The following is a 23260-nucleotide window of genomic DNA, read 5'->3' on the forward strand; positions in this document are numbered from 1 at the left end:
TTGGCTAGGCTAGTCTCGAACTCCTGGCCTAGAGTGATCCACCCAACTCAGCCTCCAAAATTGCTGGGATTACAGGCATGAGCCACTGCGCCCAGCCAGATTCTCCGTTGTCTTTTTTGAGACAGAGTCTTGCTCTGTCACCCAGGCTGGAGTGCAGTGGTTCGATCTTGGCTCACTGCAATCTCTGCCTCCCGGGTTCAAGTGATCCTCCTGCCTGAGAGTCCCAGGTAGCTGTGATTACAAGTCTGAACCACTACACTCAGCTAATTTTTGTATTTTTAATAGAGGTGGGGTTTCACCATGTTGGCCAGGCTGGTCTCGAACTCCTGACCTCAGGTGATCTTCCCGCCTAGATCTCCCAAAGTGCTGGGATTACAGGCGTAAGCCACTGCACCCGGCCACATTCCATATTTTTAATAAACAAAAATAAAATAAACGTATTTTTTTTTCAAAGTATGATGGCCAGGTGTGGTGGCTCATGCCTGTAATCCCAGCACTTTGGGAGGCCGAGGCAGGTGGATCACCTGAGGTCAGGAGTTCAAGACCAGCCTGGCCAACATGGTGAAACCCCATTTCTGCTAAAAATACAAAAATTAGCCACGCATGGTGGCAGGCACCTGTAATCTCAGCTATTCAAAAGCTGGGGCAGGAGAATTGCTGGAACCCAGGAGGTGGAGGTTGTGGTCAGCTGAGATCATGCCACTGCATTCCAGCCTGGGCGGCACAGTAAGATGCTGTCTCAAAAAACAAAAACAAAACAAAAAAGAGCATGTGGCCTGAGAAGCCTAAAATATTTACTGTCTGATCCTTTACAAAGTTGGTGGGGCACGTGGCTCATGCCTGTAATCCCAGCACTTTGGGAGGCAGGGGCAAGAGGATTGCTTGAGCCCAGGAGTTTGAGACCAGCCAGGGCAACATAGTGAGACCTTGTTTCTAAAAAGGTTTTAGAAAAAAAAAAAAAAATTAAACAAAAAAAAATTAAAAAGTAGCTGGGTATGGTGGCGCACACCTGTAGTCCTAACTACTGGGGAGGTTGAGGCAGGAGGGTCTCTTGAGCCCAGGAAGTTGAAGCTGCAGTGAGCTGTGATTGCGTCTCTGTACTCCAGCCTGTGCGACCCTGTCTCAGACAAAAAAAATATATATATAAAAAAAAAACATATATTTTTTTCTATATATAAAAATATATTTTATATATATAAAATATATACATTTTTTCTATATATATTATATATATATTTTCTATATATATATATTTTTCTATATATATATAGAAAAAAGAAAAAAAAAAAAAAAAGGCCGGGCACAGTGGCTCACTCCTGCTCACTCCTGTAATTCTAGCACTTTGGGAGGCCGAAGTGGGTGGATCACCTAAGGTTAGGGGTTCGAGACTAGCCTGACCAATATGGTGAAACCCTGTCTTTACTAAAAATACAAAAATTAGCCAGGTGTGGTGGTGTGCGCCTGTAGTCCCAGCTACTCGGGATGCTGAGACAGGAGAATTGCTTGAACCCGGGAGGTTGAGGTTGCAGTGAGCCAAGATTGCACCATTGCACTCCAGCCTGAGTGACGGAGCAAGACACATCTAAAAAAAAAAAAAGAAAAAGAAAAAGAAAAAGAAAAATTTGCCACCCTTAGCATAAAGCGTTGTGCATAAGAATCACCTGGAGAATTTCTCAAGTTGTGGATTGCAAAGCCCTGCCCCTAGACTTTCTAATTCAATAGATATTGGGAGGGCCCTGACAATTTGCATTTCTAATCCACAGGTCATGGTGAGCTGCTGGTCCAGAAACCAGATTTTGAGAGCCAATGGGCCAAAGTTCTAGGTGTTAATATACCAAGGGAGGTGAGAGAATTGGGGGGAGTTATGTTGGAGGAAGAAAAGACAGGACAAACCTAGGGTCCATGTGAGGTGACACCCACCAAAAAAAGATAAACTAGAAAAATTACTGGCCCCAGAGGGAGACTATAAACAAACTATACCTTTGTTCTGAGTGATGGGAGTAAAAACTAAATTATCAATGAATATAATATTCTTGTTCTTATGATATACATACTAAAGTACTTAGAGTGAAGGATTATAAAGTTTGCAATTTCAAAATGGTTAAGCAAAAAAGAAAAAAAAAAGGTACAATTAAAACAAATGTGGTTTCATCCTGGCTAACATGGTGAAACCCTGTCTCTACTCAAAAATACAAAAAATTAGCTGGGCATGGTGGTGGGTGCCTGTAATCCCAGCTACTCAGGAGGCTGAGGCAGGAGAATGGCGTGAACCCAGGAGGCAGAGCTTGCAGTGAGCCGAGATCGCGCCACTGCACTACAGCCTGGGCAACAGAGTGAGGCGCTGTCTCAAAAAAAACAAAAAAACAAACGTGGTTTGGGAGGTGGGCAGGTCACTTGAGGTTAGGAGTTTGAGACCAGCCTGGCCAACATGGTAAAACCCCATCTCTACTAAAAATACAGAAATTAGCCAGGCCTGGTGGTGCACACCTGTAATCCCAGCTACTCTGGAGGCTAAGGGAGGAGAATCGCTTGAACCCAGGAGGCGGGGGTTGCAGTGAGCGGAGATCGCGTCATTGCACTCCAGGGTGGGCGACAGAGCAAGACTCCATCTCAAAAAAAAAAAAAAAAAAAAAAAAAAAGCTCACGCCTGTAATCCCAGCACTTTGGGAGGCCGAGGCGGGCGGATCACAAGGTCAGGCGATCGAGACCACGGTGAAACCCCGTCTCTACTAAAAATACAAAAACAATTAGCCGGGCGCGGTTGTGGGCGCCTGTAGTCCCAGCTACTCGGGAGGCTGAGGCAGGAGAATGGCGTGAACCCGGGAGGCGGAGCTTGCAGTGAGCCGAGATCGCGCCACTGCACTCCAGCCTGGGCGACAGAGCGAGACTCCGTCTCAAAAAAAAAAAAAAAAAAAAAAAGAAAAAAAAAAAAAAGACACAAATGTGGTAAAATGTTAATAGTTGGTTAATCTAGGTGAAATTTAATTTAATGTTCATTTTACTAATTTTCGAAGTTTTTCTGTAGATTTAAAAATTTTCTGGCCGGGCGCGGTGGCTCAAGCCTGTAATCCCAGCACTTTGGGAGGCCGAGACGGGTGGATCACGAGGTCAGGAGATGGAGACCATCCTGGATAACACGGTGAAACCCCGTCTCTACTAAGAAATACAAAAAACTAGCCGGGCGCGGTGGCTCACGCCTGTAATCCCAGCACTTTGGGAGGCCGAGACGGGCGGATCAGCCGGGCGAGGTGGCGGGCGCCTGTAGTCCCAGCTACTCGGGAGGCTGAGGCCGGAGAATGGCGTGAACCCGGGAGGCGGAGCTTGCAGTGAGCTGAGATCCGGCCACTGCACTCCAGCCTGGGCTACAGAGCGAGACTCCGTCTCAAGAAAAAAAAAAAAAAAAAAAAATTTTCAAAATCACACATATAAAAACAATGACCAAATAGTAATTCCAAAAATAAAAATTTAAATTAGAAACAGATGTATTTAATAGCAGATTACACACGGGTGAAGAAAGAATTAGAGCACTGGGAGATTATGAAGAAATTATCCACAATGTAACAAAGTCTCATAGTGGTTAAGAAGGACTGAGCAAAGTGTCAACTATCTAACTACTTCTGATTGAAAGACCAATGTGACACATGGAAAATACATTTTGTTTTGCTTTTTTTCTTTGGAGACAGGATCTCACTCTGTTGCCCAGACTGCAGTGCAGTGGAAAATACATTTTGTTTTCCTTTTTTTCTTTGGAGACAGGATCTCGCTCTGTTGCCCATGCTGGAGTGCAGTGCCGCAATCTCACTCAGTGCAACCTCCACCTCCTGGGTTCAAACGATTCTCCTACCTCAGCCTCTCAAGTAGCTGGGATTACAGGTGTGAGCCACCATATCTGGCTATTTTTTTTGTATTTTTAGTAGAGATGGGGTTTTTGCATGTTGGCCAGGCTGGTCTCGAATTCCTGAACTCAAGTGATCTGCGCATCTCGGCCTCCCAAAGTGCTAGGATTACAGGTGTGAGCCACTGTGACTGGGCTGGAAAATACATTTTCAATTTTCAAGCACATGGAACTTTTATTAAAACTGAGTAGTCATGTGCCACATAACAATATTTCACTCAACAACTGGCTAAATTTACAACAGTGGTTCCCATAAGATTATCATAGAGCTGAAAATTCCGACAGCCTATTATTTGCTATACTATACTTTTGTTTAATGTACTCCTACTTATTTCTTTTTTAAGCTAGCTATAAAACAGCCCCAGGTAAGTCCTTCACGGTATTCCAGAAAAAGGCATATGAGACGATAGCTCCATGCATGTTAATGCCTCTGAAGATTGTCTTGTGGGACAAGATGTAGAGAGGTGGAAGACAGTGATATCGATGATCCTAGGCCTAGGATATGTATGTGTCTGTGTCTTCATTTTCAGCAAAAAGTTTAAAAAGCAAAATAAATGGTGAAAAATGAACCTAAATACATAATAATATCTAATGTGGTTAAAAAAAAACCACAACAATAACATGAATAGGCTAAGAGTAAATGAAGTTAAAGCATTCAACAGACCTGTGCTATTCAAAACAATTAGTTATTAACTGTAGATCTGAGCTGGGCGTGGTGGCTCATGACTGTAATCCCAACACTTTGAGAGGTCGAGGGGTGGTGGATCACTTGAGGTCAGGAGTTCAAGAGCAGCCTGCCCAACATGGTGAAATGTCTCTACTAAAAACACAAAAAATTAGCTGGACATGGGGGCAGGCACCTGTAATCCTAGCTATTCGTGAGGCTGGGGCACAAGAATCACTTGAACCCAGGAGGCGGAGGCTACAGTGAGCCAAGATCATGCCACTGCACTTCAGCCTGGGCGACAGAGTAAGACTCCATCTCAAAAAAACAAAATAAAACAAACCAAAACACAAAAAAACCACACACAAAACAAAAAAACAAACTTTAGATCTGATAATTTAAGTATGTACATTATATTTCCTAGGATAGCTTCTAAAGGAACAGAAAGTGAATATTTAATTTCTAAACTAGTAGATGGCACAAAGGAGCTCCTAGAATGCTTGTGATGTTTTATTTCTTGACCTGGATGGTGGTTATAAGAGTTTTTGCTTGATATTTGTTAGCCGGGGCAGTGGCTCACGCCTGTAATCCCAGCACTTTGGGAGGCCGAGGAAGGTGGATCACCTGAAGTCTGGAGGTCAAGACGAGGCTGGTCGACATGGCGAAAACCCTCCTCGACTAAAAATACAAAAATCAGTTGGGTGTGGGGGTGCATGCCTGTAATCCCAGCTACTAAGGAGGCTGAGGCAGGAGAATCGCTTGAACCTAGGCTGCGGAGGTTTCAGTGAGCTGAGATTGCACCACTGTACTCCAGCCTGGGTGACAGTGAGACTGTCTCCAAAAATAATAATAATTACAATAGTAACTATTATTATTTGTTAAACTGTATTCTGCGTATGTTTTTACACATTGTATTTCACAATACAAAAATAAAAATGTATTAATGTGGTTCATTACAGTAACAAATTAAAGGAGATTATTCATATGATTATCTCAATAGATACAGAATAAACAGTCGATAAAAATCCAATACCCATTCATGATAAAACCTCATAGCAGGGAACATAAGAAAACTTAACCTTATAAAGGGTATCTTAAAACACACACACACACACACACACACACACAGATGGAGAGACAGAGAGAGAGAGAGAGAGAGAGCATGTGTGCTCTACTCAGGAATAAGGCAAAGATTACTTCTGGATAATGTTATACTAGAGATTCTAGTACCCTAATTAAGAAGAAAGGTGGTGGCTAGGCATGGTGGTTCACGCCTGTAATCCCAGCATTTTTGAAGGCTGAGGAGGGAGGATTGCTTGAGCCAGGAATTTAAGACCAGCCTGGGGCACATTGCAAAACCCCGTCTCTACAAAAAATAAAAAAATTAGCTGGGTGTGGTGGTGTGCAACTGTAGTCCCAGCTACTCAGAGGCTGACATGGGAGTATCCCTTGTACCCGGGAGGCAGAGGCTGCAGTGAGCCAGGACTGTGCCACTGCACTCCATCCTAGGTGACAGAGTGAGACTTGGTCTCAAAAAAAAGTGTTAAAAAGTACATACAAGGATTTGAAAAGGTGAAAGAAAACTATATTATTCTGATGTTATATGCATTATTAACTATATAGAAAACACAATAAAATCTAACAGATAAATTATTAGGATTAATTTAACAAATTTGCTGGATATAAAAATCAATACATAAAAATTAATTATATTTCCTTATACTGTCAATTAACAAAATGTAATTTAAAAAATACCACTTAGGGTCGGGCACAGTGGCTTAAACCTGTAATCCCAGCACTTTGTGAGGCCGAGGCGGGCAGATCATGAGGTCAAGAGATCGAGACCAGCCTGGCTAACACAGTGAAACCCCATCTCTACTAAAAATACAAAAAATTAGCCAGGCGCGGTGGCACATGCCTGTAGTTGCATCTACTGGGGAGGCTGAGGCAGGAGAATCGCTTGAACCCGGGAGGCGGAGGTTGCAGTGAGCCAAGATCACACCACTGCACTCCAGCCTGGATGAGAGAGCGAGACTCCATTTCAAAAAAAAAAAAAAAAACACATAGAATAAACAATAAATATAGTATTTAAATATATACACAACACACACAACACAAATAAAGGAAAAGATGCCAAGCTTTTAATGGAAAAATTGGAAAAACTGTAATGTTTTATTGAAAGACATTAATGAAGACCCACCCCCCCAAAAAATGACGAGACTATGGATATGAAAATTAAATATCCTAAAGATGCCATTTCTTCCCAACTTGATATATAGATTTAATGTAATTCTAATATAAATCCTAACAATTTTTCATGAAACTTGACAAGCTAATCCTAAAAATTAAAGATTAAGGAACAGACAACAGTAAAGTCACCCCTGAAGAATAAGGGAATTTGCCCTAATTAAAATCCTAGATAATAAAGGCAAGATGGAATTGGCCTAAGGAAAGACCTATGAACAGAATAGAGAGGTCAAAAACAAACTCATGCATATGTGGAAACTTAATATATGACACTCAAGGCATCAGTGGTAAAAGACAAGACTTTTTTTTTTTTGAGGCGGAGTCTCATTCTGTCATCAGGCTGGAGTGCAGTGGTGTGATCTTGGCTCACTGCAACCTCCGCCTCCTGGGTTCAAGAGATTCTCCTGCCTCATCCTCCCAAGTAGCTGGGACTACAGGTGCGCACCACCATGCCCAGCTAATTTTTGTATTTTTTAGTAGAGATGGGGTTTCACCATGTTGGCCAGGATGGCCTTGGTCTCTTGACTTTGTGATCTGCCCGCCTCAGCCTCCCTAAGTGCTGGGATTACAGGCGTGAGCCACTGCTCCCAGCCAGGACTTTTCAAAAAAGTGCTGAGACAAATGGTTATCAGTATGGGAAAAAATTAAAATACTCCATATCATGTATAAGTTTTAAATGGATAAAGAACTTGAATATGAAAATCATAATTTATAGCTGGGTGTAGTGGTAGGTGCCTGTAATCCTAGCTACTTGGAAGGCTGAGGCAGGAGAATTGCTTGAACCTGGGAGGCAGAGATTGCTGTGAGCTGAGATCTCTCCACTGCATTAAAAAAAATTCATAATTTAAAAACTTTTAGGAAAAAACATAAAAACTATATAATTTAAGGATAGATGTCACAAATAGTATTAGTCATAAAGGAAAAGACTGATTAAATTCCATTAAAATTAAGAACTATATTAAAGAATCCATGGATTAATTAAAAAGACAAGCCACAGACTAGAATACATCCACCACACAAACAACAAAGAATTGGTATCTAGAGAATATCCAACACTACAAACCAATAAGAAAAAGAATAATACCCCAAAAGAAAAATAGGCAAAAAACTTGAACAGTTACTTATGAAAGAAAAAAATCCAAATATCTTACACACACACACATACACTAAACCTTAATCAGGGAAATGCAAATGAAAATCCATCATATCATCACACTGGAAAAAATGTTATAAATCAAGTGCTGGCAAGAACATCAAGAAAATGCAACATTGAGAACTCATATAAACTGCTGGTGAGAGCATAAACTGATAAAACAATTTTGGAAAACTAGAGTATTATCAATAAAATTAAAGATGTGCATGCCATATGACCCAGCAATTCTGCTTTCACCCTAGAGACACCCTTGCAAATGTGCTGTAGCAAATACATGAGAAACTTTACAGCAACACCACTTGTAACAGCAAAAAAAAAAAAAAAAAAAAAAAAAAAAGAGGAAACAACAGAAAGCTGGATAAAGACATATTATACAGTGGGATACTATACAGGGGTAAAACTGAATGAACTATAGTTATATACATTAAACATGGATGAATCAAAAAAATCACGTTGAGTCTAAAAATATATATATACAGTGCCAGGCATGGTGGCTCATGCCTGTAATCCCAGCACTTTGGGAGGCTAAGGCAGGAGGATCACCTGAGGTCAGGAGTTCGAGACCAGCCTGGCAAACATGGCGAAACCCCGTATCTACTAAAAATACAAAAACTTGCCAGGTGTAGTGGCACGTGTCTGTAATCCCAGCTACTCAGGAGGCTGAGGCAGGAGAACCGCTTCAACCCAGGAAGCGGAGGGTGCAGTGAGCTGCGATAGTTCCACTGCACTCCAGCCTGGGTGACAGAGTAAGACTCCGTCTCAAAAAAAAAAAAAAAAAAAAAGAAAAGAAAAGAAAAAAAACTATATATATGTAAAATATAATATATATATACACATATATACACACACATACAAAGTAGTTCCATTTTATGCAAAATTCAACATTAGCTACAACTAAATAGGATTATTTGGGGATATATTTATATGGAAAAAAAAAGAAAATCATAAGAATGGTTAAAAATTTCAGAATGGCTGGGCATGGTGGCTTATGCCTGTAATCCCAGTGCTTTAAGAGACCAAAGCAGGAAGATTGCTTGAAGCCAAGAATTCGACACTCACCTGGGAAACAAAGCAAGATTCCACTTCTACAAAAATAAATAAATAAATAATAAAAATTAGCTGGGTGCAGCTGTATGCACCTGTAGTCCCAGCTACTTGGGAGGCTGAGGCAAGAGGATCACCTGAGCCAGGAATTCAAGATTACAGTGAACTATGATCACACCACTGCACTCCAGCCTGGGTGACAGAGCAACACCCTGTCTCATTAAAAAATAAGTAAAATTTCAGAAGAGTGGTTAATTCTGAGGCTAGACAAGGTAAGGGAATAGGATCAGGGCAGGGTATTATACATTCAATTTATTCTATTTCTTGCCTTGACGGTGGATACAAGAATATTTGTTTTATTATTGTCATCACTTAAAATATATATTACTCATTCATTTTTATGTGGGAGGAGACCAGGGCCAAAGCAATGTTGTATATACAATGCAACACTAATTAAATTCACACAGAGAATGTGCACTGTGTAAAGGGAGAGGCGCTGTCTGAATTAAAATCCTGGTGCTACCACCTATGCCCATGTATAGCTGAACTAGATTTCCTAACCTCTTTGTGCTTCAGCTCCCTGCTCTAAAAAATGGGGCTAATAGTATTAACCCTATAGGGTTAATAAGAAAATTAATGAGATAACACTTGTTTATTATTAACATATGAAAAATAACTATAAGGAAATAACACCCAAATAGCAAACATGATTACTTCTGGATGGTAGAGTTACAGAAGACTTAATTATTTTTCTTACAATGATATTTTAGAGTATATAAAAATAAATTTTTCAACAAATGGTGCAGGGACAACTGAAGAGCCACAAAAGAATGCAAAAGAGGCCGGGCGCGGTGGTTCACGCCTGTAATCCCAGCACTTTGAGAGGCAGAGGCGAGCAGATCACTTGAGGTCAGGAGATCAAGACCAGCCTGGCCAACATGGTGAAACCCTGTCTCTACTAAAAAAACAAAAATTAGCCGGGCGTGCTGGCGGGCACCTGTAGTCCCAGCTACTTGGGAGGCTGAGGCAAAAGAATCGCTTGAACCCAGGAAGCGGAGCTTGCAGTGAGCCGAGATCGCGCCACTGTACTCCAGCCTGGGCAATAGAGCGAGACTCCATCTCAAAAAAAAAAAAAAAAAAGAATGCAAAAGAATGAAGGTGGACTCCTCCTTCATACCATATAAGAAATTGAACTTAAAGTGCATAATAAACCTAACTGTAAGAGCTAAAACTATAAAACCCTTTTAAGAGTAAATCTGCACTATCTCAGATTAGGCAATGGTTTCTTAGATTGAACACCAAAAGCAAAAATGACCCCCTCTTCCCCCCAAAAAAGATACATTGATTTCATAAGAATAAAACACTTTTGTGTTTCAAAGGATACCATCTAGAAGGTGAAAAGCCCAAAAAACTGAGGAGGAACTCCTCCCCAACTCATTCTATGAGGCCAGCATCATTCTAATACCAAAACAGAGACATAACAAAAAGAGAAAACCAGGCCAATATCCTTAATGAATATAGATATAAAAATTCTCCACAAAATACTAGCAAACTGAATCCAGCAATACATCAAAAAGCTAATCCAACAGAATCAAGTAGGCTTTATCCCTGGTATGCAAGACTGCTTCAACATATGCAATCAATAAATGTGATTCATCACATAAACAGAAGTAAAAACAAAAACCATTGCTTGCTCCTCAAGTAATCCTCCCTTCAACATCCCTTCATGTTAAAAACCCTCAATAGACTAGGCATTGAAGAAACATATCTCAAAATATCAAAAGCCATTTATGAAAAACCCTTAGCCAACATCATACTGAATGGGCAAAAGCTGGAAGCATTCCCCATGAGAACCACAACAAGACAAAAATGTCTACTCTCACCACTCCTATTCAACATAGTACTAGATGTCCTACCAGATCAGGCAAGAGAAAGAAATATAAGGCATCCAAATAGGAAGAGAGGAAGTAAAACTATCTCTGTTTGCAGCTGACATGATTCTATACCTAGAACACCCCCATAGTCTCTGTTCAAAAGCTCCTAGATCTGATAAACAACTTTAGCAAAATTTCAGGATACAAAATCAATGTAAAAAAAATCAGCAGCATTTCTATACACCAACAATGTCCAAGTTGGGAGCCTAATAAAGAATGCAATCCCATTCACAAAAGTCACAGAAAGAATAAAATACCTAGAAATACAGTTATATGAAAAGTCTCTACAATGAGAATTACAGAACAATGCTGAAAGAAATTAGAGATGACACAAACAAATGGAAAAACATCCCATGCTCATGGATAGGAAGAATCAATATTGTTAAAATGCCCAAACTCCCTATTCAATTAATGTGCTGGGATAAATGGTTAGCCATATGCACATGATTGAAACTGAACCCCTTTCTTATACCATATACAAAAATCAACTCAAGTTTGATTAAATACTTAAAAGTAAAACCTAAAACTTTAAAAACCCTGGAAGATAACCTAGAAAATACCATTCTGGACATAGGCTCTGGCAAAGATTTCATGACAAAGATGCCAAAAGCAATTGCAACAAAAACCAAAAATTGACAAATGGGACCAATTAAACTAAAGAGCTTCTGCAGAGCAAAATAAATTATCAATAGAGTAAATGGACCACCTAGAGAGTAAGACCAAATATTTGCAAACCATGCATCTGACAAAAAGGCCTAATATCCAGAATCTATAAGGAATTTAAATTAACAAGCAAAAAATAACCACATTAAAAAGTAGGCAAAGGACATGAACACACACTTTTCAAAAGAAGACATACACATGACCAACAAGCATATGAAAAAATGCTCAGTATCACTTATCATTAGAGAAATGCAAATCAAAACCACAATGAGATACCATCTCACACCAGTCAGAATGGCTATTACTAAAAAGCCAAAAAATAACAGGTGCTAGTGAGGTTGCAGAGAAAAGGGAAAGCTTACACACTGCTGGTGGGAATGTAAATTAGCTCAGCCATTGTGGAAAGCAGTTTGGCGATTTCTCAAAGAAGATAGTTAAAGCAGAACTATCATTCAACCCAGCAATCCCATTATTGGGTATATAACCAAAGGAATATAAATCATTCTACCATAAAGATACATGCACAAATATATTCCTCACAGCACTATTGACAATGGCAAAGACATGGAATCAACCTAAATGCCCATGATTGGCATTTAGGTTGGCACACTGGTATATTAGTCTGTTCTCACACAGCTGTAAATATACTACCTGAGAAGAGAGGTTTAATTGACTCACAGTTCTGCATGGCCAGGAGGCCTCAGGAAACTTATAATCATAGTGGAACGTGAAGGGGAAGCAAGGCATGTCTTACATGGTGGCAGGAGAGAGAGCACAGGGGAAAACTGCCACTTTTAAACTATCAGATCTCTTGAGAACTCACTATCACGAGAACAGCATGGGGGAAACTGCTCCCATGATCCAATCACCTCCCTCCCTTGACACATAGGGATTACAATTCAAGATGAGATTTGGCTGGGGACACAGAGTCAAACCATATCAATTGGATAAAGAATTTGTGATACATATACACCATGGAATACTATGCAGTCATAAAAAAGAACGAGGTCATGTCCTTTGCAGCAACATGGATGGAGCTAGAGGCCATTATCCTAAGTGAATTAATGCAGGAATAGAAAATCAGATACTGGGTGTTCTCACTTATAAGTGGGAGCTAAACATAGTACACACGAACAAAAAGAAGTGAACAACAGACACTGGGGCTTACTTGAGGGTGGAGGGTAGGAGGAAGGTGAGGATTGAAAACTACCTATCAGGTACTATGCTTATTACCTGAGTGATGAAATAACCTGTACACCAAACCTCCATGATATGCAATTTACCTATGTGACAAACCTGCAAATGTACCCCGAACCTAAAATAAAAGTTAAAAAAAATTTAAAAAGAAGGTGAAATAACAACTCAAAGAATGGGAGAAAGTATTTGTAAATCATGTATGTCATAGGGTCTAGCATCCAGAATATATAAAGAACTCTCAGAACTCAATAAAAAGACAACCTAATTCTAAAAAGGGGCAAAGTAATTCAATAGACATTTCTCCAAAGAAGACACACAAATAGCCAATAAGCATATGAAAACATGTTCAACATGTTTAGTCATTATTAAAAAACAAATGAAAACCACAACGAGATGCCATTTCATTTTGAGTTCACACTGACTAGGATGGCTAGAATAAAAAACAGACAACAAGTGTTAGCTAAGATGTGCAGCTAGCAGAACCCTCATATATTGCTGATGGGAATGTAAAATGGTGCATTAACTGTGGAAAAGAGTTTGGGGATTCCCCAAAAATAATAAATGACCCAGTAATTCCACAGCTAGGTATATACCCAAGAGAAATGAAGACATATGTCAACACAAAAGCTTGTACACAAATGTCCATAGCAGGATTATTCATAATGGCCAGAAAGTGGAGACAACCCAAATGTCCATCAGCTGATGAATGGATAAACAAAAAGCAGTATATATTGATAAAATGGAATATTCAGCCATAAAAATGAATGAAGTAGTGACGCATGCTACAACATGAACTTTGAAAACATGCTAGGTCAAACATGCCAGTCACAAAGGTCACATATTTTATAATTCCATTTACATGAAATGTCCAGAATAGAAAAATCTAGTCAGAAAGTAGATCGGTGTTTAAGACGTGGAGACAACAGGAAATAGGGAGTGGCCACTAATGGTTATGGAGTTTCTTTTTGAGGTGATGAAAATGTTCTGAATTAGTGATGATGGCTGCACAACTCTGAATATACCAAAGGCCATTGAGTTGTACACTTGAAAAGGGTGAATTTTATGGGTATGTGATTATATCTCAATAAAGCTGTCATTTAAAGAAATTGGCACATAACATTATTAACTTCAGGGACTGTGTGGTATAGCAAGAGGTACCCTGCCCTTGATTCTAGCTCCTGTCTTTATTAATATGGCTCTGGGTCACCCACTCAATCACTGAGAGCCTAAGTTTCTTCATCTGCAAAATAAAAATAATATAAACTACCCAATCTGTCTCATGTGGTTATTTTGGGACAAACTTAGATATTGCATGTAAAAGAGTGTTTGTGAATTATAAAATGCTACATAAATTCAGGTTATGTCTCTTCTGAAGTTGGATTAGAATAGTAGGAAGCAGGCCGCGTGCAGTGGCTCACTTCTCTTATTCCAGCACTCTGGGACACAGCGAGCGAATCCACTTGAAATTAGGAGTTCGAGACCAGCCATGGCCAACAAGGCAAAACCCTGCCTCTACCAAAAAATACAAAAATTAGCTGGGCATGGTGATGTGTGCCTGCAGTCCCAGCTACTGGGGAGGCTGAGGTGGGAGAATCACTTGAACCAGGGAGGCGGAGGTTGCAGTGAGTCTAGATTGTACTACTGCACTACAGCCTGGGCAACAGAGTGAGGCCCTGTGTCCAAAAAAAAAAAAAAAAAGTAGAAAGCATAAGGTAGGAATAAAAGATCATTACTGTTCAAGCTTTCCATAACTTATTTCCACTTCATTTAGTCTCATTAACTTAATGTTGCCTCCATTTCCTGTACCTTTTTCTTACCATCTACTATAATCTTGTATCGTATAAAGCCAAAAAGTTGAGTTAGGGTACTGAAACAGCCAGAACTGTTTAAATAGATATGCAAAGGCCATAGTTCTTTTTGTTGCTAAATTAAATGAATTCTCTCAAATCCTAAATCAAATAAAAGCATATAACACAAAATAATTAAGTAATGTTCTACGGGCATTTAATTCTGTTACCTCTAGTGCATGTATGGGAATGGAGCACCTCCCCCAGCCATTGAGATGACAAAGAATGTCCACAGTGCTGGCACTTCCATGGATCATGAGTCTGTTTAAAAACTCTTCTTGTGTCAAACCAAACAAAATCAGAGAGAGTCCTTTCTCTATAGGAAAAATAAAAGTTAGCTTTAATAAATTAGATTAGATCTTAGGATTATGATTTAGGAATTAATTTTTAATTACCCAATACTTCAGTACTATAATTACAAATATATTTACTGGATATCACGTACTAAAATGACCTTAATTAACTCATCATGATTTTTCAACATTTTTAAAGAAGAGTTTTTTGGGTTTTTCCTTTTTGGAGAGAGTCTCCCTCCATTGCCCAGGCTGGAGGGCAGTGGTGTGATCATAGCTCACTGCAGCCTCAGACTCCTGGCCTCAAGCAATCCTCCCACCTCAGCCTCTGGAGTAGCCGGAATTACAGCTTCGTGCCATCACACCCAGCTAATTTTTTAAAAATCGTTTTGCTAATTTAAAAAAATTTTTAAATTATTTTGTAGCAATAGGGTTTCACTTTGTTTCCCAGGCTGGTCTCAAACTCCTGGCTTCAAGTGATCCTCCCACCTTGGCCTCCCAAAGTGCTTTGATTACAAGCATGAGCCACTGCATCCACCAAGAAAATTTATCTTTAAAACACTGACCACAAGGCAAATTCTTTTAAGAGCAATGCATTTTATGAAATAGCACAAATTGGCTGGGCACAGTGGCTCCTGCCTGTAATATCAGCACTTTGGGAGGCCACGGTGGGCAGATCACCTGAGGTCAGGAGTTTGGGACCAGCCTGGTCAACATGATGAAACCCCATCTCTACCAAAAATAAACAAAAATTTAGCTGGGTGTGGTGGCAGGCGCCTGTAATCCCAGCTACTGGAGGCTGAGGCAGGAGAATCGCTTGAACCTGGGAGGCGGAGGGCAGTGAGCCGAGATCACACCATTGCACTCCAGTCAGGGAGACTCCATATCAGGAAAAAAAAAAAAAAAAAGCACTAAATCCCACATTTCTACTTTATATTATCTTGCATAACCAATCATGGAACCTTTAATCACTTAGAGATGTCAGATTTCTGGTTTATCATTATAAAATAATTCACAGCTTATTCCTGACACATAGAAATACAAGACTACCAAAATTTGAGTATAGAAGAAACACATGGTTAATTCCAATCACAACATTCAATACCTTTGTAGAAGACAGATTCTGCAGTGAATGAATACATATCTGAAATATCAAAATGTCCCATGCCTACAGGGGCCTAGCAGGTAGTGAGAGAAGTGAAAGAAAAACCTAATCAGAAATAAAATGGCTCATGCCAGGCATAGTGGCTCACGCCTGTAATCCTAGCACTTTGGGAGGCAAAGCCGGGAGGATCACTTGAGCTCAGGAGTTTGAGAACAACCTGGGCAAGGTAGTGAGACCTCACCTCTATTAAAAAATGAAAGTACAGCCAGGCGTGGTGGCTCACACCTATAATCCCAGCACTTTGGGAGGCTGAGGCAGGTGGACTGTTTGAGGTCAGGCATTTGAGACCAGTCTGGTCAGCACTGCGAGACCTCATCTCCACTAAAAATACAAAAATTAGCTGGGCGTGGTGGTGCGTGCCTGTAGTCCCAGCTACTCTGGAGGGAGGTGGAGTTTGCAGTGAGCCAAGATCGCACCACTGCACTCCAGCCTGGGCGAGAGTGAGACTCTGTCTAAAAAAAAAAATTAAAAAAAAAGAGAGAGAAATAAAATAGCCCATCTAAGAGAATGATTGAAACACAGCTCCAACCCATAAGTTAAATATGCAGGAATGCAGGCCCAGTGTTGCCAGATCTTATAATTTTCAGTAACAGCTGGAAATTAGAATTTGTGTGAAACCCTCTAATTATGAATGTTTATAATCTTTTTTAAAAGCCTAGACAGTGCAAGCCAAGCAAAATAAATATGCAGTTCATACATGGCCCATGAGCAGCTAGCTTACAACCTCTGCTTGTCAAGTCAAATGAAGACTCTTTGAGTTAAAAAATAATAATAATAATAAACTTCATTTCTCTCAAACTTTCTCTGACTTAGTATCTTAGCATTTAGCTGGGCAGAAATGACGTTAATTAAAAGCCAAACATATGAGACACTATTACCAAGAATAACAAGAACCTTCCTCTATAAACAATTATAATACCACTTAAAGGTGAGGCAGGCACTGAGGCAGAAGCAAAATACAGTAGGAAAGCATACATCTCAGCAATGGTGAATTTCAGTCTGATACAAGACAGTCTCACCTGTCAAAACAAAGCACAGTTGCTGCTCTCCAATACTGTCTACAGGAATACACTTTCTGCCAAGGGAAAAACACTGCATGCCCTGGTTCTCCAAATCCCAGAGGGTAATGGTATAGCCCATCCTTTCCACTTCCCAAGTAAACAGTGCAGTGAATCCTGTCACAGACACACATTTAAGATCTATGGGTTCCTCTTGTTCACCGATGTGCATTATCTTCCATGATCTTCCTGGATCACAGGTCTTGGCATGATCTTTCCGTAGAAAATTATATTGCCCATGTATTATGTCCTGTGGAATGAAAGCCCAGCTCTGCACACTTGTACTGTGGTTACCAGATTCAGGTGACTCTGAATGCAAAATATCCTGGAACCACGGAGCACAACAGGAAACCTCCAGTTTGGAGTTCTTTATTGTTTCATTCAATGATGATAGCTGGGCTTTCCAAGACCTGGAAAACAAGGTAAAATATAACTTAACACCTGTCACAGTAAAAGGCACTATGTGAAACACTAAACCAGGGCAAAGACGTTCTTAAGAAAAAAAAGTATCTACCAAATAAAGACCTTTAATGAAAGGGTACAGTGTCAGCATGATAAAAAATAGGAACAATAAACTAAATGAAAAGGAAATTTCTGTACCTATCAATTTGGAAAGAAAACTTGGTCAGTTTCATGTTGTAGGCAGAGTTAACAGGATCATCTTCATCTATCCCCTTAGGTCCTTGAATAGGAAGGTCTTCTAGTGTTCTTTCACACAGTAGGTGTCCTGGGTGTTGCCTACATTTAAAAATAATGATAGCCATATGAAAAAATGATGATCAAACCCAAATTTGTGTTACTATTGCTCCTGTTAAAAATGAGAGACTACAGAGAAGGAATAGTATGGACAACAAATTCCCCAGAAAGGAACTCCTTATCTCCCTTGCTTATGCCGCAGTAATAAAGTCAACTGTAAGAATTTTATTCTATTAAGGGCAGTTAGCTTGATAAAGCAATAAGAACACTTACTGTCTACTATATTTCAGATGTTATGCTAAACACTTCACACAAACTCTTATTTAAGCCTCTCAACAACCCTGTGAGGTAAATATAACCCCATCTTATAGATTTGGAAACTAAGGTTCAGAAACACTTTGAAACAGACTAATATGACCATCAAGTCTAGTTTTTTTTGTTTTTTTTTTGAGACAGTCTCACTCTGTCACCCAGGCTGGATGGAGTGCAGTGGCACAATCTCAGTTCACTGCAACCTCTGCCTCCCAGGTTCAAGCAATTCTCCTGTCTTAGCCTCCTGAGTAGTTGGGACTACAGGTGCATGACACCACACCTGGCTTATTTTTGTACTTTTAGTAGAGATGGGGTTTTACCATATATTGGCCAAGCTGGTCTCAAACTCCTGACCTCAAGTGATCCGCCTGCCTCGGCCTCTAGTCCAGATTTTAAAATCACTCATTATACTGCCACCACAAAGTAAGATTTAGGCTTAGACCAGAGGAATGTATAAGAACTAGAAGGCAAAGTATGTGTGTGGCTATAGGTGGGAGAGTATATGTGGAAAAGGGGGGGCTGTTACATTTGAGAAACAAAGAAGGCTAGGGTGGCTAACGTATAGGAAAAATGAGAAGATGGAATGGGATGAGGCTAGAAAGATGGTTCAGGGCCCCAAAGGCTATTAAGAATTTTAAACTTTTATCTGAGGGGGAAAAGGGACCTGAAGAAGTCTTTCAAGCAGAAAAGCAATACGAACAGAGGCAGAAGAGTAGCTAGGGGAACAAGGGGAAGGATTTTATCTCCTCGAGCACTTGCATTATTAAATATTAATCCTTTAAACAACTTGAAGGTAATTTGTTGGCACAACCATATGACACTGTCCCAGGATGATGATGAAAAGAAGTTAGAGAAGGCAGGGTGAAAATGAGAAGATGAATGAGAAAATAGTTCCCCCATCAACAAAATAAAAGGTAGATACCCCTGCCCCAGATGTTAATGCCTGGCTACACCTCTGATAAAATATGCATTTTAACAACATCACTCTAGCTACTCTATTGTGGATGGATTTCAGGGGGTAAGAATAGGCATGAGGAGATCAAGTAGGAAACTATTAAAGTAGTTCAATTAAGAGATGATGGTGGCATAGATTAGAGTGACGACGGAAGAGTTGAGAAAAGTGGACAAACAAAAACATTTAGAAGACAGAATGGCTAGGATCTGATGATTAACTGGATGTGGATCTAATACCAAAAAGAAGTTGGAGACACAGTAGTCCCCTCTTATCCACAGCGGATACATTCAAGACACACAGTAGGTACCTGAAACTGCAGATAGTACCAAACCCTATACATACAGTTGACCCTTGAATATCACAGGTTTGAACTCCATGGGTCCACTTATATGATGTTTTTTTCCCAAAAATATATTGGAAAAATTTTTAGAGATTTCAACAACTTGTTTAAACTCACAAATGAACCATGTAGCCTAGAAATATATTTTTTTTCAGACAGGGTCTTGCTCTGTTGCCCAGGCTGGAGTACAGTGGTGCAATGACAGCTCACTGTAGCCTTGATCTCCTGGACTCAAGCAATCCTCCTGCCTCAGCCTCCAGAGTAGCTGAGACCATAGGCATGTACTACCATGCTCAGTTTAGCCTAGAAATATTTTTTAAAATCAAGATTAAGCCAGGTATGTCATGAATGCATAAAAGTTACATAGATCCTACTCTATCATTTTCTACCATAAATTATGCACAAATTGGCCGGGCACAGTGGCTCATGCCTGTAATCCCAGCACCTTGGGAGGCTGAGGCAGGTGGATCACTTGAGGTCAGGAGTTCAAGACCAGCCTGGCTAACATGGCAAAACCCCGTTTCTACTGAAAACACAAAAATTAGCTGGGCTTGGTGGCACACGCCTGTACTCCCGGCTACTTGGGAGGCTGAGACAGGAGAATCACTTGACCTCAGGAGGTGGAGGTTGCAGTGAGCCGAGATTGTACCACTGCACTCCAGCCTGGGCAATAGAGCAAGACTCCGTCTCAAAATTTAAAAAAAACCAAAACCACAAACTTGGCATAAAAAGTTAAGACTGGCTGGGTGCTCATGCCTGTAACTCCAGCATTTTGGGAGGCCAAGGTGGTCGGATCACCTGAGGTCATGAGTTCGAGACCAGCCTGGCCAATGTGGTGAAACCCCGTTTCTACTAAAAATACCAAAAATTATCGGGTGTGGTGGTGGGCGCCTGTAATCCCAGCTACTCAGGAGACTGAGACAGGAGAATCGCTTGAACCCAGGAGGTGGAGGTTGCAGTGAGCTGAGATCACACCATTGCACTCCATCCTGGACAACAAGAGCGAAACTCCATCTCAAAAAAGAAAAAAAAAAAGTTAACATTTATCAGAACCTACATACACACTTACAGACTGTACATGATACCATTCAAAGCCAAAGAAAATGTAAACAAATGTCAAGATGCAGTATTAAATAACTATAATTAGCTGTAGTATATACTAAACTGCTGTAATAATCTCATAGCCACTTCCTGTTGCCATTGCAGTGAGCCCTAGTGTTGTAAATATCTGCTTAAAATGCCATGTGATACTAATAATCTCTGTGTGAGCAGTTCTTGTCTCCAGCAAATTATGTATCACAGTAAAAAGTGATCTCTCTAGCTGGCACGGTGGATGAACGTATAGTTCCAGCTACTCGGGAGGCTGAGCTGGAGGACTGCTTGGGCCCAGGAATATGAGTCCAGCCTGGGCAACATAGCAAGATCCTGTCTCTAAAATAATAACATAATTTTTAAAAAGTGATTTCTTGTGGTTCTCATGTATTTTCATCATGTTTCGTACCATACCATAACCTTGAATAACACCATGGGACCCATATGAAATGTAATGCTGGAAGTGCTCCCAAGTAGAGAAAAGTCATGACATTGTAAAAAAAACATGAATTGCCTGACATGTACCATGGGTTGAGGTATGCTGATGTGGTTGCTTGCCTTTTCAGACAGACTACTCATCTTGTAAACAGATTATGTAGAGTATCAATACAGTACAGTATTGTACATGTATTTTCTCTTAAGATTTTCTTAACATTTTCTTTTCTGTAGATCACTTTATTGTAAGAATACAGTATAATACATATAACATACAAAATATGTGTTAACCAACTGTTGATGTTATCAGTAAGGTTTCTGGTCAACAGTAGGCTATTAGTAGCTAAGTTTTGGGGGAGTCAAAAGTCACATGTGGCATCTTGATTGTGCAGGGGGTTGGCATCCCCGAGTTGTTCAAGGGTCAACTGTACTGTTTTTTCCTATGCATACATACCTATAATAAAGTTTAATTTATAAATTAGGCACAGTGAGTAATAACTAACAATAGGACAATTACAAAAATACACTGTAATAAAAGTTATGTGAATGTAGTCTTTCTTAAAATATCTTAGCGTATGTAATATTTCTGAACCACAATTGACCAGGAGAAAGTGTAACTGTGGATAAAGATGACAACTATATAAAAAAGAAGAAATGGAGAAAGGCCCCTAAGAAGGATGGAAGGAATAGGATTTAAAGCATACACAGAGGGATAGGCCTTCATAGGAGGCAAGGTCATCCAAGAAAAGTTGGGAATAAAGAGATTAATGGAGGTTTGAGGAAAACAGAGAAGGTTTAAAAATACGGTTGTAAAGAATGGGCTCATGAAAAATCACTGTAAAATTTCCAAGCAACATTAAGACCAATTAAAGATACTAAGTGTGAACCTAGAGTGGTACCAATTTTCTTTTGTTGTTTTCTACAAGTACTCAGCTGCCTGACTGTAGACACTGTGAAGGCAGAAAAAAAGATTTCAATCAGGGTTGAAATTGTGCCAGACCAAGTGCTATCACAGGGCAGGAGCAAGAGTTCAGAGTACATGCAAGAAAGTAACTGGTATGATGAATCACAGAATCTATGCTGGAAAGACAGGGAAGTGAAGATAGGAGGGGGTGAAGAGTAGAAGGTCAATGAATTGGAAATTCCAGTGAGGTCAGAGGATAGGTGAAGTGGGAGTACTTGAGTAAGCAAGCTGGAAAGTTTGGGAAGTTGTGGTCAGAGACTGAGATGTAAAAAGTAGTGACTTGGGGGTGGGCCGACTTCAAATACTGACAAAGCCTTGGGTATGGCTGTGGAGGTGGAAAGCTAAGGTAAACTGGAAGAAAAAGTCATTGACGATGAATTTAAAGAACAAATCATGAATTTGGGTTCTCAAGGAGCTTATAAACTATGGGAAACATGAGAAAATTAGGGAAATAATATGTCTATACAATTAAGTGCTAAACTGTGGTTTAAAATTGTGTAATTTTGATTTACATGACATAACCCATATATGATAACACATAAGTCAAAATCAAAACTTTGATGAATATGCAAAAATACAAAGGTGGCCAGTGGTCATTTATACATATTATTCCGTAACTACTTTACAGTGTATTAGCTAGAACATGATATAACTGAATAGAAAAAGAAACACTAGTTTAAAAAAAAAAACAAACTAACAAGGATATTTTTAACCTCTTATCAGTCAATTATTTACCTCATATTAGAAACTGCCATCATCTACATACCTGAAATACAAATTTAAGTTAAGAGCAATTGCAGAGTTGGATGAACTGACAATCACTACAACATCGAGGTCTTGAGACACTTTCAGTGAAGTAAATGAAGAAATCTTGGCTGGCTCCTGTTGCTGCTCATTACACATATCTTCTTCGTGAAGTGCTAAATCCACATGAGCTACATACGTACCATCCACAACATCAAAAATGTCTTTGAGTTAGAGTTAAAAGAAAATGCCAGTTTTATAAGTATGACTAACCATTTAAAGCACAGGTTGGGATAAAGCTATAGACTTTATCACTCCAATTTTGTAGGTGTAACAAGAAGACTGAAAACTGACGCAAGTCCCCATTATAACAATCAGATGACTATGAAGTTGGTGGTACAGTAAAGAACCTGATACCAAGTTCTTCAACAATACCTGCTGAACATCTACTGTGGGCCGCGACCAGAGGCACTACTATTTTCTAACAGCACTGGCTGAGAGATGAGGTAAACCTAATATATTTTATGCAACCCAATACTGTCTATCCAAAGTATTATCAACA

At 39.8% G+C, this 23260-nt stretch overlaps 1 protein-coding gene across 3 annotated transcripts in view; it reads right to left on the bottom strand.

The window, feature by feature from the left end:
* SPG11 (SPG11 vesicle trafficking associated, spatacsin) overlaps nucleotides 1-23260 on the bottom strand; it is a 103077-nt gene that overhangs the window by 73535 nt on the left and 6282 nt on the right. For all 3 annotated transcript variants that reach the window (XM_015142126.3, XM_015142125.3, XM_077939309.1), the window contains 4 exons: nucleotides 22721-22922; nucleotides 17761-17898; nucleotides 17122-17570; nucleotides 14815-14960 (listed from right to left, as the gene is read on the bottom strand). In XM_015142126.3, coding sequence (XP_014997612.3) covers nucleotides 14815-14960; nucleotides 17122-17570; nucleotides 17761-17898; nucleotides 22721-22922 — 935 coding nt within the window. The remainder of the gene's footprint in view (nucleotides 1-14814; nucleotides 14961-17121; nucleotides 17571-17760; nucleotides 17899-22720; nucleotides 22923-23260) is intronic.

The sequence above is a fragment of the Macaca mulatta genome, chromosome 7 (genome assembly GCF_049350105.2).
Source record: "Macaca mulatta isolate MMU2019108-1 chromosome 7, T2T-MMU8v2.0, whole genome shotgun sequence".
NCBI classification, from domain to species: domain Eukaryota; kingdom Metazoa; phylum Chordata; class Mammalia; order Primates; family Cercopithecidae; genus Macaca; species Macaca mulatta.